Source organism: Lissotriton helveticus, chromosome 12 (genome assembly GCF_964261635.1).
Source record: "Lissotriton helveticus chromosome 12, aLisHel1.1, whole genome shotgun sequence".
In the NCBI taxonomy this organism is placed as follows: Eukaryota; Metazoa; Chordata; class Amphibia; order Caudata; family Salamandridae; genus Lissotriton; species Lissotriton helveticus.
The window spans coordinates 544,378,892-544,398,484 of NC_136073.1; the positions used below are offsets into that span (position 1 = coordinate 544,378,892).

Consider the following 19,593-nt stretch of genomic DNA (forward strand, 5'->3'; position numbering starts at 1 on the left):
TGCCATTTGCAAGCTGCAAGCCTCCTTATACAGCCCTTCCACCACAGCCATCAACAGAGTACTCAAAGCCAAGCTTATGCCGGCACTCATCTATGCTCTACAGGCATTTCCGGGCAAACTGAGCAATGAATTAGAAAAAATCCATTGTAGTGCATATAAGAAACTTTTTCAGCTGCCAAGGTGCACTAGAAACACACTCATTCGCCTGGAATTCTCACTCAACCAGCAAAACCTGGAAGAGCTGGCCGCCTTAAGCAAATACTATTTTTTAACAACGGCGGCACAGGAGAACACACTGAAGGCAGTCTTGAAAGGTACCTTCAGAGAGCCAGGGAATCCCTGGTCGGCCAACCTTGAAGTGGCTAAGGTTCAACTCAATCTCGCCATGGATTCATGGAATCCCGAATACGTCAAATATCCTGCCATTAAAAATGCGATTAAAAAACAAGTGCGTGCGAGGTCACGGGAACTGGATTTGGAGTCGCTTGGAAGAAAAGACTTGCATGAGACCCTGTGTTTCCCGCAGATCCTGCATACCTCTAAACACCATCTCACGCAGGCCGTGGGCCGTGTTGCCCTCCATAAGATCTTGGCTTACAGACTACATCCATTGCCCCTCAAAGAACTATATCCTTGCGGTCAGGTCAGCTCAGGTACTCGGTGATGTAGGCTTTGCATGTACAAACGTAAGTCCTTGGCCCACCTCTTCTTTTGTTGCCCGGCCCTGCGTTTAGCCCGCAATCTTTATCTTAGGCCATTACTAAGACAATCGGGGTTACGTACTGCAAAGGAGGGTATCATCTATCTTTATACCCTGTCCACGGTAAAGCATATGGCGGTCTTTGGAAAGATCATCTTTCAAGCACGGGCAATGTTGATGACTTCTACTGGTCTGATTACAGAGTCTCCTGCCGGCCTTTGAACCTTTTCCGATGCATCATCAGGGCCCATGGAGCAACTAGATAAACTGATCTTTGAAATTTTCTTGATTTTAACTTTTGTAATGCGGCTATTTTTGTATTTTGGTTTTATGTAATGGTGTTTAGTAACCAAACAATAAAATATCATTAATTCATTCATTCATACTAACTCCAAAACTTACATACACAAAGCTAATGAATTCGGCAGGGTAGACACATTTTGATATCTAGGCTTATTAGAAGAGACTAAGTTGAATTGGCAATTCTTACTCAATGTCCAGGCTCAGTCTGTTAACAGAGTATTTAATAGTTTAAAGGAGTTCTCAAAGCAGCTTGGCCAACCCCACATTAGATCAATTATTGATCTTTATAAAAACAAAGTGCATTTCAACAACAAGTTTTGGCTATGAAATCTGGGGATACAAGGATTGCGAGCTTATTCAGGTGGCGGAAAATAAATTGCTAAGAAAGGTCCTGAGGTTTCCACAAACTGTCATGTTAGAGATTGTACATAAGGAATTGGGGGTTGGCTATATTTCCGTTATTTTTTTATCCAAGTCTGCCCGGTAATATTATGACTTTCAATTTGGATCAGGGAGGAATTAGAACTCAATAGAAGGATCCTAAGAGATTGCCTTGCGCTGGATCATGGGCTTCATTTACCCATGATATACTATGTTAAGTGTACCTTCAATAACCTTGGCACACCGGAGTGTAGTAAAATGAGGAAGGTCCAATTCAGGTAGTTTTCCATGTAGGTTTATTAAGGTAAGGAGTTACATAGGAGAGAGCCCCACCAGGAGTAGCCTCGCTGCTGCTCAGCCCATCTCCAACTGACACTAACAGACATTCCATTCACACATACACTCAGGCTGAGCAGCAGCAGTATAACACCGAGTTATTCAACAACCCAGAATCAATCAATAAGGCAGAGGCTAAGAACGCCTTTTTAGACAAAGCTCAGGAAAAGTGGGTGCAAAATGCATGGTCTAAGAAATCTTTTATGCATTATGTAATGATTAAATCAACAAATCCTATTGAACCGTACTTATTGCTTGATATGCCAGTTCACCGTAGGCGCCTTTTGACCTATTTTTGCCTTAACTTGTTCCCTCCGTTATTAGCGGGCTGGCACACGCAATCTGAGTTGTTTCTGTGATCATGCTGCTACGTTTGACACTTTGCATATTGTTTTTATATGTTCAACATTTTCCAGACTACTTGTTTAGTATATTCGTCCTTTGTTTTTAGATCAGATTTTATTCAAGTCCGACCAGCAATATTGTACCTTCAATTTTTAGATTGTCCAACTATCTGCTTTTATGTTTCTTGATTTTTATCTGGGGAGTTTCATTTATATGTATGATATGATATGTGGTTTTATTTTTCTGAAGATAGTATCTGTGTGCTTTTATGATTTGTTTGACTAAAATCGAATAAAGAATATTGATGATGATAAACCTTCAGGGTTCACTTGAAGAGGACAAAGTTTACTTCTTCACTCCTGAGTCCATTGAAGCTTCACTGTGATTTTGCTTACCGTCTGAAGAACTGGTGACCTGTGCTAAGGATGAGCAATGTCTCCATCCGTGACGGTCTAGGAAAGATAAAAGGCCCCTGACTACTAGAATGTAGAGTGGCAGAAGCAGGGAAAATGAACAAGTAACAACAAAACAACCTGCCTACTCTGTTCTTTAACAATGCCATAACTCATAAATATTTTTATACTTCAAAAATCACAATAGAGCCATCACAAACAAAACATATTCAACTAAATGTTTATTTGGAAAACACACATTTATTCTAGATTTCTTTTTGTGTTAAATGTTGCTGAATGGTTATTATACACAGTATCTATACACAATAATGCCCTTTGCGTTACTGTGTAAATATGCATATACTTTCCATTTTCTGTATACAATCAAAACATGCACTAGTGTTATTTTAAAATAATTTAGATTTTCATAGACCTCCAGGTAGTAATCTATCACATTGTGAATCTTTCTCTGATTTTCTTTATATTATCTCAAAGATACTGTGGTCTTCAGGTTCACATTCAATTGGCGCCTATCATCTGTGACGGCTATAGGGAGTTAGTGTGCTCACAACTAATGGCATGGATGGCCTACCAAACATTGAAGATCTGTGTGAAGGATTGGTCAGAGGAATTAATCAAGATTACACTACCTAGGATAAATTAAGTTGCACAATGAGGAAAAATATTACAATTGCAGTTAGCACTTAAACTGTGGCAACACGTAGGGTAACTCACTAAAGGTCAAGAAGGGCATTTGGAACGGTTGGACTGCAATGGAACCATAGGAAAGAGAGAAAGTCACATGATGAAAACAAGCAGTCATCAGACTAAGCCACAGCTCTGTGAAGGTCAGCAATGTTTTGGAGACCTGAGAAAAGTCAAATAGCTCCTGTAAGAATGAAAAGTGGGCTGCAGGGTAGACAGGATGCTTCTAATGGTTGACAAATGTACTGCTACATGCGTAACAGGCACCAATAGTACTGTATTGTGCATGAACGCATTCTTCTGTATATTGGATACTGTACAACGAGCCCAACTAAAACTGTAGGAAAAAACAATAAAAAAAGTGATTGAAGTTGTACATGTATCTCCAAGAGGAGGCAGTATTGCTAATGTTCTGAATAAAAACGAATGCCGCTGGATATTACGTTGTGACAGTGTCAATAAGGGACTGAATTCCATTGAGGAATGTCATTCTGTTACATATTTAGATTACCTGTAATATTTATTACTGCTGATATAGGTTTTAAAAGTTTAACATCTGTTATATAATTGTTGACTTATGATCTGAAACCATTGGTACACCGATAACATATGTAAACGTCTGATTTCGAACTTGTTGGCATTTTGTGATGATTCTGTAATGGCGAACTCATGATATGAAACTGTTGGGTTTTTTATCATTCAATTTTGAAATTACTGTGTCAGAATACTAACAATTATAACCTAATTGTCACATCTAGTCAGCATTTTTTTGAGTACAAAACTGTCCATTTTGAAATCATGATTGTTAACTATCCTTCTTACATTAAGTACTACAGCATTGTCTAGAACTTTGTGATTTGGAATTTGTTTTTTCAAAGGGAGAATGGACATTCTTATTTTTTTTACTTTCCTTGTCTTTTTAATCATTCTTGCCTTTAAATTCGATCTAAGTCTTTCTTTATCTACGATTCCCTCTCAAACTTACCCTTCCATGATGGCGGCTGGCCTTTTTGATGCCTGTAACTAGAGGCATTGTGTTCCAGTTCCCATGTTGGCGCGTCTATCGCGGTCTTCATACAGACGCGGGACTTTTTGATTTTTTAAGATTTCTCACTGCCGGTAAGCGTATATGTTGAATGATTATTCATTTGGCACCACAGGCTATAATAAGTCATTTTTGTTTGAGCACGGCCTTAGTGTGGAAACTTACGAACATAACATGTGAATGTTCGAATGTTGGTCACCTACGATTTCTCCTTAAACTTACCCCTCCAAGTGTGGAAAATGACAATGTATATATACATAAGCGGTGTTCATTTATGTTCACCCTCGCCACTGTTGAAAGTAAGCGAAATTCACGAAACAGTGGCCACGCCATCTTGCCCCCTTTTTAGGCCCCATCGCGAACATAGACAGCAGCCATTTTGTGTGTCATGACCTCTCTGCCCACTGCCAATAGCCTGCGCGTCTCTCTCCCCCTCACTCCCCAGCCTCGCAAGTATCCCCCCCGCGCCCTGACAGGCCCCGGTCTCTCCTGCTTGGGCCATAAACGCACCCCTAAACACGACCCTGTCTCAGAGCCACATCCCGTGCTGAAACCCCTGCCCCCTCGCTCTTTCATCCCACCCTTAGAACAGACCCTTTGATAACCCCTTCCTCCTTGCCCAATTGTCCGGCCTGGTCCCAGGCCATCACTTAGCCCAACAGATGCAGTTTATTGCCCCAACAGTAGGACCTCGCCTCACTTCAAAGGAGCGGGGATTAATCAATGCCCTCACACCCTTAGATCCGACCGATCACCCGCATTCCTGTTCCCAGCGGAATGTCCAGCTGCGCGATAGCCATCATGCTGAGATTAGGGGTGGGGACTCCTACTGTAGATATGTGTGGGAACGGGCCTGAACCGGGGATTCCAAAGATGCCTTTTCCGTACTTCAAAGCAATACCACGGATGTCACAAATGTAATAAAGCCATAAAACTGTGTATAAGAGGCCAGAGCACCTCGAGAAGATACCCTGTTGTCTGATTTGACGTGTTCTGCTCCGTCGGAATAAACTCCTGTTTCCTGCCTTCCAGTCTCCAGCGCCTGCCTCTTTATTTGATAAATTGTGAGTTGGGTGAGAAGCGGCTAACGCCGGGCAAACCTTGAAAGGGATAATCGACCTGATCTGCCTGAACCCTTTGTTTAACAATTGGCGTCCCAAACGTGGGGCCCATCAGCGACACGTGGATCCAGTGGGAGAGGTCCCAACGACAGAGTGAACGACTGCAACGATCGGGAAGAGCTCCTCCCCGATAGACCCTTGTCTGGCAGCCGATCATCCGAACTTCACTGGTTCCGAACAGACCTCTCTCGAGTGATCTACGGTCCTGACTGGGAACCATCAGGAGTGCCACAACAATTACGAGGACAATCGGGCGCTGGAAGCGGAAGACGAGAAACTGTCCATACGGTCCGGGTAAGGTCGTGTAACACGACAAATTGCGAATTGATTGTTTGATTGTCATTGGAAAATACTAGTATTACGCATTTGATTGTTTTGTCCTGAGAGATTCTCTGTCTACAAACGGGGAAGGATAGGAGTATTCTCCCTTTGCAGATAGTGAAGGGTGGGTAGCGCAGGCTTTTGCCCCCGTTGTAACCCGTCGCGCCTACTTCCCTCTCCCTTTGATTGATTGTTATCCAAGCATTTATTGTTTTGGAATTGGTTCTCTTTGGATCATTCTCTATTTGCAAACAAGCACAGAGTCGCAATACTCTGTTTAGTCTTTGCAGATAGTGAAGGATAGGTAACGCAGGCTTTTGCCGCCGTTGTAATCCGTCGTGCCTATTTTTATCCCTCATTGATTGATTGTTTGACCGGACATTAATCGTTCGGAATTGGTTCTCTGAAAGGATCTTCTCTGCCTACAAACAGGGAGGAACAGGAAGATCTCTCTCTTTGCAGATAGTGAAGGGTAGGTAGCGCAGGCTTTTGCCCCCGTTGTAACCCGTTGCGCCTATTTTATTCCTCATTTGATTGATTGATTGCTTGTCCGAACACTGACTGTTTGGAATTGGTTCTCTCTTTGGGTATTCCCTATTTGCGAATACTGTAGAATAGAAATATTCTATCTAGTCTCCGCAAAGTAGTGAAGGATAGGTAGTGCAGACTTTTGTCCCCGTTGTAACCCGTCATGCCTATCTTCCCCCCCATTGTTCAGTAGTTGGTTCAGCCCAGACCATTTATTAGAGGTAGATCATCTGGCTCCACCGGAGGACACCCCTAATAAAATAAAAACATTAGGAACAACCCCTCAGGAGAAATATGAAACTAGTGAGAAGAGCGGAACTCAACGCCATGATGACTGCAAGACAGCCCAGCTCCACTGCCCACCCCGCCCAAATAACGACAAACCCTACGCAAATATTATAAATATACAACACTCCAGCAAAGTGACATGTTAAAACGTTTTATTGTACAACTATATATATTAAGCAACTATTTACATGGCAAACGGCTGCAACAACATACCCACAATGCATTTCGCCGTCTGCTTGACGCCGTTCCTGTCCCTCCTTCCTCAAAGTAGCAATGTTGGGCTACTTTGGGCTACTTTTTAGTAGGTTTTTGGGCGTTAGAAAGTCTACAAAAGCCATCAGCTGGCGAGGTAGCGTCGGTGGCGGCCTGGGGTGGAGGACCATTGCGCAAATAGCCCGGAGGCGACACCACGCGCCGAGGCCTGCCCCCAGGATGTATCAGCGTTCCGCTCGACGAGCCCCGCGGTTGGCTGACCGGGGGACCCGCTCCTGTGGCCGTGGCAAAGAGCAGCTGGCCGCCATCGGCCGGAGAAGTCGTGGGGTGAATGGCCCGGCCCGGAATGTACTGGTCCTCCCATTCCCTTCTTCTCCCGGCACCTTGCAGGCCACGGGGGGGAGGATGTCTTGCTTATGCCTCCGACCCCCCCCCTCTTTTTCATCGCCTGGTCCAGCCATAACGAATGTCAGCGAGACGGCGTGGGGTGCACTGGGAGGAAGAGGCGGCGCGGACGAGCCTCTCCCGCCTCCCCAGGTGGAGGCCCCTCAGCTGCACCGCCAACGCTCCACTCACCCGACAAGGGTTCGTCCACTCTTGCAGTGCAGCGACGCTCCACTCACCCAGCAGGGTCTCGTCCACTGTGGCGGTGCAACAACGTTCCGCCCGACAGGCTGGAGTCCGTCTGCTCTTGCGACCCAGTGACTGCCGGTAGCTGCAGAACTCCTAAAAATGGTGGTCGACTCTGCAGGAATGGGCCTGGTGTGAAAAGATGGCCTGGTCGCCTACCAACCAGAAAATGGGCCCCCGTCCAGAAGCGTTCTCCTCAGCCTTGAAGATTCTATGAGAACTGCAGGGGCCCCAGGCCCCCGATGGGGAATGACTGCCATGATTGTCCACAGAACGACCAAGACGTAGCCACGAGACGTTGGCGCCCTCATGCTGACGCCAGCCTCAGTTTGAATGACCAAAAATAGTGCAGACTACCGATTTGATCAGTTCCGGTGGAACACCAGTATGACCCGGTAGGAAAGATTGTTGCCCCCCCCTTTTTTTTTTTGATTGATGGTTCATGTCACCGGTCCCTTCTGTTGCCCTTTAACGAAACTTTTGGACTGCCGAAAGAGGCTCTGGTCCAACCATGAGTTGGTGAAGACATTTTGACTATACATGGACCTGCCTGACCCCACCCAAAATGGCGCCGGTACAAACGAAACTCGCAACTCCCTGTTGTGTTCCGGATGTTCAGCCTTGATATCATGAGATATGTATGCAGTTTTTTTGAAGCGCATGGCGGGAGGGGATGGGTATTGATTGAACATTCGGACAATGAATTTATGTTAAGTTCTGACGCGTCATTGATTACAGTATTGATGAAAGTTCGAATTTCGACACTTATGGTACTTGCCCACAATGAATTTTCGATATGATTTTATTGCACTTATCGTACCTTTATGTAATCAACGACCACCGACTCCGTTACGTTTTCCTCAAATAAATATGCCCTCATGTACAGTTCCAGTCTGCACCGTGGCCGGCCCACGTGGTTGTAGGCCCGCATGTGTACGGCAACATTTCTTTTAATAAAAGTCTTTGTGAAAAGCAAACATAGTTGTAGCACTTGGATTGGTAAGTTTCGAAATAAATGGCCATTGTTTCCGATATACGTAAAAATACAGGTGAAATAAAGCAATTCGATTACTTAAAGGTTAAAAAGCAGAGTACACAGAAATATTGCAAATGTGAATGGTCCAGGTCTGTTGCGGGTGTTTTTACTTTTGTGCAACGTAAAGCAATCGATAAAGGTCCCGGTATTTAGCCTTTACTTTATATGCCACATATATCAGGGAAGTTGTTTCAGATGCCCCTAAGCCACTCCGAAGGAATGCCACCTAGCCCCTCTAGTTTCCGTGCCTGATGAACAAAAAAGACCCTGTACCACTGTAGACCATCCCTCCTCCTCGAAGGAGAGCACGAGTTCACCCCCACTTTACACTGACTACCCTTTTGTTTTGACCTTCCCCTACACATGATCCGCAATACCACACGTGGGCGATCTATACAATATACAGTCCATCAATGATTATCTCTCCCGCACTACCAGCCCCTCTGGGCTTAAAACGCCGAGATGAAAGGGACTGCATCCCGCGGAGATAGGTCGAATATGTGGTAAGTAAAAGCCTTTTCGGGTTTATGCGCGCGGATGTGTTTTAAAACGCTGCCCCCACCCCTTCTTTTCCCCTTCTTTCTACAGGTCACATCGGGACATCGATTAAAGAATGGAGAAGACCTAAGCAACACGCCATGGTTCCGCGGGGGAAAAATTATATAATATCTATGGAGACTGCCCCTGAGAACGTGACGAATTTGTGTGATATGAATGCACGCGTGTATGCCCGGATGTGTATAACTCGACTGGATACACGTCGCACACGTTTGTCTTGATAAGAAAGATGTTTTATGTATGACTTGAGTGATGATCGAACGGCCGATGGAATGGGGAAAAAGGGGTCTGAACATGATGCCTATACACGACGAACAAACAAAAATATAACACTCCCTTACTTAGAAACGGCTGTCTCTCTCTCTGAACCCAGCGACTGGAAGGGTGGCCTGAAGCAGAAACTTGGTGGGTTATTGCAGTATGACAAAAATATGACTCAAACCGGCACCCCAGATAATGCAACCAAGAATGACGTGCACCTAAGAGTAGATTCATACGGTAACTAAATAGGGGAAGGTTCAGGAATATTCCGGGGTGAGGTTTACCCAAGTACCCTCCTCCTGGAAAACTAGGAATATTGTCGATGTTTAAGATTTACCACCTCCTTCTTGCACCCTCATAGACGTGAAACTCAAAGCTGCCCATTGCTCTCCCGACTGACACCCTCCGTTGCCTCAGCCTGAATACCCATTCGCTAAAAACGATTCGAAGATCCCACCGTGAGTATTAGCCCGACCAGGTTAGTTCCCGAACAATTGACAAAGGTGTAAGTATTTGCAACCAAGGCCAACAGCAAAAGGCAGCCAGGTGAATTAAATAGGATACTAAGGATGCGCAGCATGCAGGAGGAAATCTCTTTTTGGCCAAGTACCGTTCTATGTTTTGTCTTGGGTTTTTGTATATAATACATGTACTACCCGCCCGAATTCATGTGTACGTAGTGTATGGATTTACGTCGTCCCTCAGTCTGTGTTCCTATATAACCTGACCCCTACTGTTTTGTGTTGTGTGCGCACTAAATGGCCTATTATTGTACACGTCTCTCTCTCTCTCTCTCTCTCTCTCTCTCTCTCTCTCTCTTTCTCTCTCTCTCCATGTCGTACGTGTACCGAATAGGTCATTTAAAATGTGGACGACTCTCCCTCCGAGGGTCCCCCTATTCCCTCTTCCTTTGTGTGGTAACGTCGTGCCCCGCCGGCACGAGCCTAATTGGTATTCAAACACAAAAGTGTTTGGCAAATTGACAGAAACTAAAACAATTGTAATTTGCCATATTACTACCTCTCCTTTCTGTAAAATGATGGAACTTGAATTGGCTATGAAGGAAAGGACAGGTAAGACGACTGATGTCCCCTAATCTGGCCTTTTATAGGAGGACTATATGTCAATGGCCTTCTGTTCTCAGCTCGTTAGAAACACAATCTCCAATGCCCAGATTGCCCCACCTCCCTGCACCCAAGTACGGATGTCCAAAACGTCCCCGTTCCTCCCGATTGACCCCAGCTCCATATCCCGAAGTATAACTGATGACCCTGACTAACTGTTGCTCCCCGAGAAAAGAATGTTTAGCCCCTACCTCTCTCTCATGATGATGGAAGACTGCCAGGGCTTGGGTTAGAGAGACAAGTCTCTATCGTAGGATCCGATTTCGAGTTTGAAGGAATACACAGTTGATAGGAGTCTGACCTCTCTCCCTATACGTCATGAATGAACGCCAAATAGAATTAGTACAAACTCAGTAGACATGCCTGTATACATGCTCCACAGTGATAACTTCTGACCGTGACCGATGAACGTACCCCCAACTGCTTAGATTTGGGGCAGAATTGAAATGTATAAATGTCCTCTCCTGCCAATTCTCTAAAACATGTTTTGTACTCATTCAAAGATACACAGTTTCCGGAGGAGAGGGACCGGACGTGACGCACAACCTGGCCGCAGATCATGAGGCACGTGTGACCTCGACCTAAGGTGGAGCCGCAGAGCAACGGGTCGCGGGACGAGGCACCACTCTCAAACGCGGAAAATGAAAGGATGGAGGGCTGCCCTGAAGCCCTCTGCTTGTTGATCCACGCGTGCCAGAAGTCCCCGCCCCTTTGAGCCCGATTGATGGACCTGCCTGCTCATCACCCTTTGCTCCCTTGGTTTGTCTCGAAGATCTGGTCCTACTCCGCCCTCTCTTCCCTCAATTCTCCGACCAACCCCCCCCTGTTTCTTTTCACGTGGATTTTGACTCAGAGAAGAAGAACAGCATTTAGGTAGAGTAGGGTTTGCCGCGGAAGGAGAAAGAAATGCAGGTGCCCAGCATGAGGCACCCTTAAAAAGATTAGTTAAGAAACAGGACTGTGGTCTAACAGCAGAGGACAGATCACACCCTGCGACGTGTAAAGAAGGATCCGAGCTGGACCTATAGCTCCACCGCCGGTGCTCAACAGCGCCAACGGAAGAAAACGAACTACCAGAGCCTACCAGTGATGGCTCACTACTAAAAAGACACTGTGGCGAAGACCCCCCTTTTTTTCTGAACTTTCTACACCCCCCCCCCCCCTTTCTGACTAATTGCTTGTATTGGACTAAATCCCTCCCTCAACCCCTTTTGTTGCCTTCAAAATATTTCATCGGTCACTTTTAAACACGACAAATGTAAATTCATATGTATTCCACCTCGTATGTCGCATCGGCTACACATAGTTATATGCAATCCGCCAGTACTGACAAACGCTATCTCACTGACCACACACGACTATATGTACACCCTGTTAGTTATGATAAACGCAGAAATGAAGTGACTTATGTTAAAAAGCGGCGACTGTGGAAAATGACAATGTATATATACATAAGCGGCGTTCATTTATGTTCACCCTCGCCACTGTTGAAAGTAAGCGAAATTCACGAAACAGTGGCCACGCCATCTTGCCCCCTTTTTAGGCCCCATCGCGAACATAGACAGCAGCTATTTTGTGTGTCATGACCTCTCTGCCCACTGCCAATAGCCTGCGCGTCTCTCTCCCCCTCACTCCCCAGCCTCGCAAGTATCCCCCCCCCCGCGCCCTGACAGCCCCCGGTCTCTCCTGCTTGGGCCATAAACGCACCCCTAAACACGACCCTGTCTCAGAGCCACATCCCGTGCTGAAACCCCTGCCCCCTCGCTCTTTCATCCCACCCTTAGAACAGACCCTTTGATAACCCCTTCCTCCTTGCCCAATTGTCCGGCCTGATCCCAGGCCATCACTTAGCCCAACAGATGCAGTTTATTGCCCCAACAGTAGGACCTCGCCTCACTTCAAAGGAGCGGGGATTAATCAAGGCCCTCACACCCTTAGATCCGACCGATCACCCGCATTCCTGTTCCCAGCGGAATGTCCAGCTGCGCGATAGCCATTATGCTGAGATTAGGGGTGGGGACACCTACTGTAGATATGTGTGGGAACGGGCCTGAACCGGGGATTCCAAAGATGCCTTTTCCGTACTTCAAAGCAATACCACGGATGTCACAAATGTAATAAAGCCATAAAACTGTGTATAAGAGGCCAGGCCTCAGAGATGCGGTTAGAGCACCTCGAGAAGATACCCTGTTGTCTGATTTGACGTGTTCTGCTCCGTCGGAATAAACTCCTGTTTCCTGCCTTCCAGTCTCCAGCGCCTGCCTCTTTATTTGATAAATTGTGAGTTGGGTGAGAAGCGGCTAACGCCGGGCAAACCTTGAAAGGGATAATCGACCTGATCTGCCTGAACCCTTTGTTTAACACAAGATGGCGGCCGGTCTTTTTGCTTTTTGGACTGACCGGCTAGTCCGTTTTTGTTGTCCGGAACTAGAGGCATTTAGTTACGGCTTCCTGTGTTGGCGCGTTTATCGCAGTCTTCGCACAGACGCAGGACGTTTTGACTTTCTGATATCTCACATTGCCGGTAAGCATATGCGTTGCATGATTAGTTCTATGACACCACAGGCATCTACCTCACAATGAGTAATCTTTGCTTGAGCATGGCCTCTTTTTGGTAACTATTATGTGAAGGTCCAAATGTTGGGTTAACTCGTAACATACCCTCTCCCCTTTTTTGACATGGTTCTGTTATTTATCGTTCCATTTCGGACAGTAGTTTTTTCCCTTGCTCACGTGAGGTGAGAGCGAGCTCCTAGTGCAACAAAATTAGAACGCGACTTAGAAACAATGTGCCTCTTTGAACTTGGAAAAGCTCCTGCTACCCTCATTAAATATAAGATAAGGGCGATATAACCTATTACGTCGTCCCTAGTATAAAATCAGCACGCAATTTGGATACAGTGTGCCCTGGAAACTTGAATTCAGGAAAGTTTGATTTAGGAGTCTCCCCCATAATATGCACTATTGCAAGAACACTTTTTATGTCTGTGTGGCAGGAATTATGAAATGTCCCTGTCTAGTTGGTAATTGGCTCGTGGTCGCTGTAATTACCTATTTAATAAAGGATTTAATTTGCTTGATCTAACAACAGCGAACACATCGTGATGCTCTTCAGTGAGCTATCGATGTTCTTTGCATTTAAATTGTAATTAGTTTTTGGGATAAAATGGTGATTTACGTTTTCTTTTCAGACAAATCATTGAGCGCCCAGTTGGCTGCTAATATGATGCCACTGTTCCAATTTCCAAAAACTTTCATAAACGTGGTGTGTTTCCACTCGCTACACTCGCTACAAGAATTTTGGGCTTAAATGTAAATTTCTATTTTGCCCATGACAGTAGGACTAATTGTGTGTTCTACTTTTTAGTTGCCTAAAGTTTCTACGGATGACCATAAATTTATAATTGGTCTCATCGTTTTTTAACAGGTGATGCCGCCCTGTTTTTTAGCAATCTTGGTGGTTGGTCTAAGTCATTTTTTGGTCTTTCTGGTGTAGGTTTTCATTTTTCTATCTGATCTCTCACCGGTGTTTCCTCTTTTTAATTTTATTACATCTACTTTTATGACTCCAAAAGCCTTTCTCTTTTGAAGAAGCCTGCAATTATTGGAATATATGTAAACAACAAGAAATAAGTTCTCAAAAAACGTTTTTTATTACACAGATATAAGACACTCAAGCAAAGTATCAGTCCTGAAGATGACCGCATAATTAACTAGTGGTCGAAACGCCGTTGACGCTTCTCTGTGGCCTAAATTGCATTAAGGACACTATATTTATGTTTATGTTGTTCCTTCACCCCAATATGTAATGGTTTTGTTGCCACATGTCTGGTTTTTTGTCTTACATTTTTTTTATGTTTACCAACTTTTTTCTGTCTTGAGCCTAACTGTCTTTTTAAACAAATAGTTTATGTACAATAAATATTAAATATTGTTTTTGAAATTTGCAGTATTGTTTATAGGGCTTCTTCATTCACTTTTCAAGAATATTCTTTCAGTTCTCATTTTTCGATGTGTTGTTCCCCTGAACCTATTGTTAGATGTATTAGTTGACTGTCCCGGGTTCGGGGTTTTGGACAGTTCCTGTGGTTGTTAATGCCATGCATCCCAGGCCACACCCCCCAGTGCAATTAATATTGAAGCTTGTAGCACTTACCAGAAGATTGTGTCCGTGAACATTTCTCCACCGAGTCACCGGTTCTGTAATAACCTACAACATTGAAATAAAATGATCATAATGTAATAGCAGAACATACAGTCATGCTGAGTTCCTACACATTATGGCTAGATACAAAAATAAATTTGACCCATTACTTAGCAACAAAATCAATGTAGAAGGCTTCTTGCCTAGAGCAAAGTTACTAGGCATGAATTTTAATCCATCCTATTACTAGTGGCGCAGCCAACAAGAAGGCAATGCGCACATAAAACCAGTTTCCTCTGCCCTCCCACTGCCCAGGTAAAATGGGAGAGAGAATGAGGGGGAAGAGATGTGACCTAGTGGCCACAGCATCCTGACTTTAAGAATATGGGGAACTAGCTTCAAATCCTGGCCTTTGCTCAAAATCCTGCGATTCTGAGTCACTTAATTTCCTTGTGCCAAAAAAGGATATAATGTGTAATGTAAACTGGTTCTCTTGTAAAGTGCTCTAATGCCCTCTGGACAGGTTTGCATTGTAAAAAAAGTAATACTAATTTTTTTTTATAACTAGTGGACCATCCATATTTTTAACACTTGGGATTACGTGAAGCATGGGATTCCACTCAGATCTGCCTCAATTACAACCTGGGATGCGGGCTAAAGGACCAGAATGTTGGTTAAAGGATGTAGACAAGACACAGTAATTTCATGGCAGCCAGTTCCGACCAGTGAGATGCGAGGGATGCTCATGGCAGAGGTGTGCAACGGAGCGCAGCTGGAGTCTTCCACTGGCTGTTGAGGTGGGGAGAAATAGGGAAGCTGATTCGCCTACTCTTCTGCGGCTCGACTAGGCAAGATGATACTGTCCCCAGCAGCGGTTAAGAGCATGAATCCTGGGAGCGAGAAGTGAAATATGCCAGCAAGTGATCTCAGCAGAAACACCCGAGGTGCGCAGGATTACCATAAAGAATCATACCACAAGGAATAATCCTGCAATGTTAATCAATTACAATCTGTCTATTGGTATCCCAATGTGGGCATAGATGACTGAAGTCGAATGAAGTAATGCCTTTTGGTCCAGACTATTGGACCTTGCTATAATGGGCATAGATGCAGTTGAGACTCTCGCATACTGTGATGCGGCAACAGTGGTGTAAATACTTACCAATGTCTTGTGGTTCTTATAGATTGTTCTATTATTGTTGGGTTTTACTTTCAGTCTTGAACGGAGACAGTGAGAGGGTTCAAAAGGTAGAACGTGACTTGCAGTTGTGGACTGTTCACTCCTAAAATAAGGTTATATAAGGTGTTGATGCACAGGATGCTATCTTTTTTTAGATATTCCTATATATCTATTAAGCTCTATAAACATAGGAGGGACAGTGTAATCAATTTAGTAATGCTTAGTACACAGCCGCTCAGGCAATCAGCATGGTAAAGTAGTGCATGGTGGTAAATGTTAGGTGGAAGACAGTCGAGGTTATCTGGAAAACAAATGGGCCACTCCTCAAACGTAAAACTGAGAAATGGATAACACAGTGGAGACAATTACTTGGAATGTCCTTAATGATTAGGCTAAGAGAGAGAGTCTTTTTTTTTGTTTAAATTTGTTTATTGGGTTTTAGGTTGCATTACATATACAATATGACGATAATCAAAAAGGTAGAAGAGCATTGCAAAAAGGGATCATAAAAAAGTAGTTTTAGAAATAGTCGCTCTGCGGTCCTTCTCAGTTCGGGGTCTGTCGTCCGTCGACCGCCAGTAACCGTGCGCTCAGTAGCGCGAACCACATGTCCTTGCACCAGAGTGTGTGTATCCCTCCGTTCATGTACTTCTGTCATTCGGTATCAGTGAGGGGGTGACCTCGTGATACGACTGTCACTATGGGGGTGGCGCTGGAGGCGTCGATTGTGTGGGTTTGATCCGCGATGACATGTGGTATCGTGGCGTCGTTATCTGTGGGTCTGGCCAGTGAGTCATATGCAAGGGAAGCACCCTGTCTATGTTGAGCTTCCCAACCTACCCAGGAACTGAGGGGTGAACTGAATAACATGGGATGTGGGAGAAAGTTCGGGAAAGGAGGGAGGGAGGGGTCTGGGTCTCCTTATCGGATCACGGTGGCAGTGCTTCTTGGTCGTCTGGCGTACGTATGTGACGGGCCTGGTTGGTATGTGTTCGGGTGTTGGGGGGCTGCGGGGTGTGGCCACTCATGATGTTCGTGTAGTATGTGTGATATATTCATGGAGGTGTGGGGGTTGGTGTGGCCGGTCGTGCTTGGGATTGTGAGGCGGTGGGCGACTCCTGAGGGCGTGTCGCCTGTGTGAAGTTATATAGTAGCTGAGTCCACTCCATGGATATGGGATGTTTGCGATGCCCACGTACCTCCTCCTCCCGGAGTATCTCCTCCTCTGCCTTGCCCCATTTATTTACCGCGCCAATCCACGCTGCCACTGGTGGTCCCGTGGGGGCTCTCCAGTGCATGGCGATTCCTCGTTTCGCCAGGAGGATGGCTAGTGATAAGAACCGGTGTTGTGTTTTCTCGGTTTTCCGTCTACGGAAAATTCCGAGTGCGCACGCCTCCCACGTGTACATGGTTGCAATGGCCGTAACCTCCTCTAGGGTTCGGTGGACTGTGTCCCAGAAACGGCGGAGGGTGGGGCAATCCCAGAACATATGTCTGAAATCCGCTCCCGGGGTTCGACAGCGAGGACATTCGAAGTGGGTGTCCGGAAAGAACCGCTGGAGGCGGCCCGGTGTGAGATAGGCTCTGTGGAGGATGTTGAATTGTATATTGCGGAACCTAGCGTTCCTGGAGACTTTTTTCGGAAATTCCAGGGCTGAGCTCCACTCTCCATCGTGGACCACTCTGCCGAAGTCCGTCTCCCATTTCTGGCGGAGAGATTGAAGAGATGGGAGGAGTAGCGAGCGCACCGCTCTGTAGAGCCATGTTACCAGGTGTCTCCCTACACCCATGTGCATGATCGTGTGAATCACCGGATGAGTCGTGGGTTCACCGGTATCTGGGTTCCAGTGTGTGCGGCTGCTGTCCAGTAATTGCCTATGGAGCAAGAACTGTCCGGGGGGGAGGTCATATTGGTCCATCATCTGCGCAAACGTTTTTAACTGTCCGTCTTCGAAAAAGGATTCGATCTCCGTGACTGACAATTCTGTCCAGACTCGAAGTGTGCCCGGGGAGTAATATGACTCCTTACGAGGAAAGCCCACCAGCGGCAGCAGGGGCGAATATGGTGGCTGCGTTTTGGACATGCGGTGGATGCGCATCATGCAGGCGCGGGCAATGGACACTTTCATGGGCCGAGTCCGTAAGGGTTTAGTGCCCGGCAGTAGAAGTCGGACGATCGCGGCCTGCGACATGGGACCATTAGCTGTAATGGTTTCCCCCGTGTGACGCCCCGCCATCCAGTAGGATAGCCACTGGAGTTGGGCTGCTAGGAAGTATGCTTCAAAGGCCGGCGCACCCAGTCCCCCCTCTGTGGTGGGCAGGTAGAGCGTGGATAGCGCCACTCGTCGACGGCCTCCTCCCCATATCAGTTCTAGCAGGAGAGTGTTTAGTTCTCCGAAGAACGACCGTGGTGGGACTACTGGGAGGTTCGCAAAGTTACACAGCAGTCGGGGGACCATAACCATTTTTGCCAGGGCCACTCGGCCTATTGGCGCCAATGGGAGCGTCTTCCAGAAGCTGAACGCTGATCGTAGGCCAGCTAGAGTTTTGCGGTGATTTCCTGCATACAAGTCCTCCGGGGTGTGATATAACCGGACTCCCAGGTACCGGGGGACATCAGCATTCCATGCTAGTGATTGGACGCCCACTCGGGCTTCGAAGGGGGCCACATGGGGGCTCAGTGGGTATATGGAGGATTTCTCCCAGTTGACCTTGAGGCCCGACACGTCCGCGAACTCCTCCAGCGTTTTCCAGATGCATGTCAGGTCACTCGTGGCGTCCCTAACATAGATTAAGAGGTCATCTGCGTACAGAGACACACAGTGCCACGTGTGCGCCAGAGGAATGCCCCAGCCCTCGCCCTCTCGTCGTAGGCGTATCGCCAGGGGTTCAACCGCCAGGGCGAACAAGAGGGGTGACAGCGGGCATCCTTGTCTAGTCCCTCTGTCCACAGTGAAATCCGGGGAAATGTAGGTACCTATCCGGACCCTGGACTTGAGTTGCGAGTAGAGGAGCCTGGTGCACGCGGTCAGCCGTGGGCCAAAATCGTTTCTCGCGAGGACCTCAAACAGATACGGCCACAGGAGAGTATCAAATGCCTTCTCGAGGTCTAAAATGAGGCAAGCTGCGTTCGGGAACTGTTCACGTGTTATGTCCTGGACGTGGAATAGCCTACGGAGGTTGTGAGAAGTGTTGCGGTTTGGCACAAACCCATTTTGGTCGGGATGGACCAGTTGGGGTACGACCTGGGCATATCTCATCGCTAACATTTTACCAAGGATTTTGCAGTCTGAGTTGAGCAGTGTGATCGGTCTGTAAGACGACGGGAGCCTGGGGTCCCTGTGTGGTTTCAGGAACGAGACTATTAGCGATTCTCTAAGGGAACGTGGGAGGACTCCCACCTTGAGCGCGTCTTCAAACATGGCTGTCAAGCGTGGGGCGAGGTGGGCTGAGAATGTGTGGTAATATTCGAGGGGGAAGCCGTCGATGCCTGGGGCCTTGTTCCTGGCAAGCGCTCCTATCGCTGCTTTAATCTCGGTTTGTGTTATCTTCCGGTCTAGGTCTTTTCGGACTGTTGGTGGGATCTGGGGGATGGATAACGGGAGGAAGAAGTCAGTCATCGTACGAGGACCCCCCTGACATGGAGTCTGATATATGTGCGAGTAATATGTGTGGAAAACTTGCATGATCGCGATCTGGGAGGTCTGGAGCCGACCGGATTGGTCTGTAATTTCCGTGATAGGTTTCAGGTCGGGATCCTGTCTGGCTAACCAGGCTAAGAGTGTGCCTCCCCTATTGCCCTCCCGGTGTACCCTGTTGGCGTATTTTCTGAAGTTATATTTACGCAGGTCCCTCAGTGTTTCAGCGTATGTCGTCTTGGCTTCTGCTATTCGCAGTTGGGTCACCTCGCCGCGGTCGTCCGCTTGCAACAGGGTCGCCAGCGCGCGCTCTGCAGTATGTAATGCGCGTTCAAGGACCATTC

The 19,593-nt window shown here is 46.5% G+C and overlaps 1 protein-coding gene across 1 annotated transcript in view; it reads right to left on the bottom strand.

Moving 5' to 3' along the window:
- TK2 (thymidine kinase 2) overlaps positions 1 to 19,593 on the bottom strand; it is a 268,608-nt gene that overhangs the window by 178,470 nt on the left and 70,545 nt on the right. Inside the window, exon 4 of the mRNA XM_078671285.1 lies at positions 14,444 to 14,497. Coding sequence (XP_078527411.1) covers positions 14,444 to 14,497 — 54 coding nt within the window. The remainder of the gene's footprint in view (positions 1 to 14,443; positions 14,498 to 19,593) is intronic.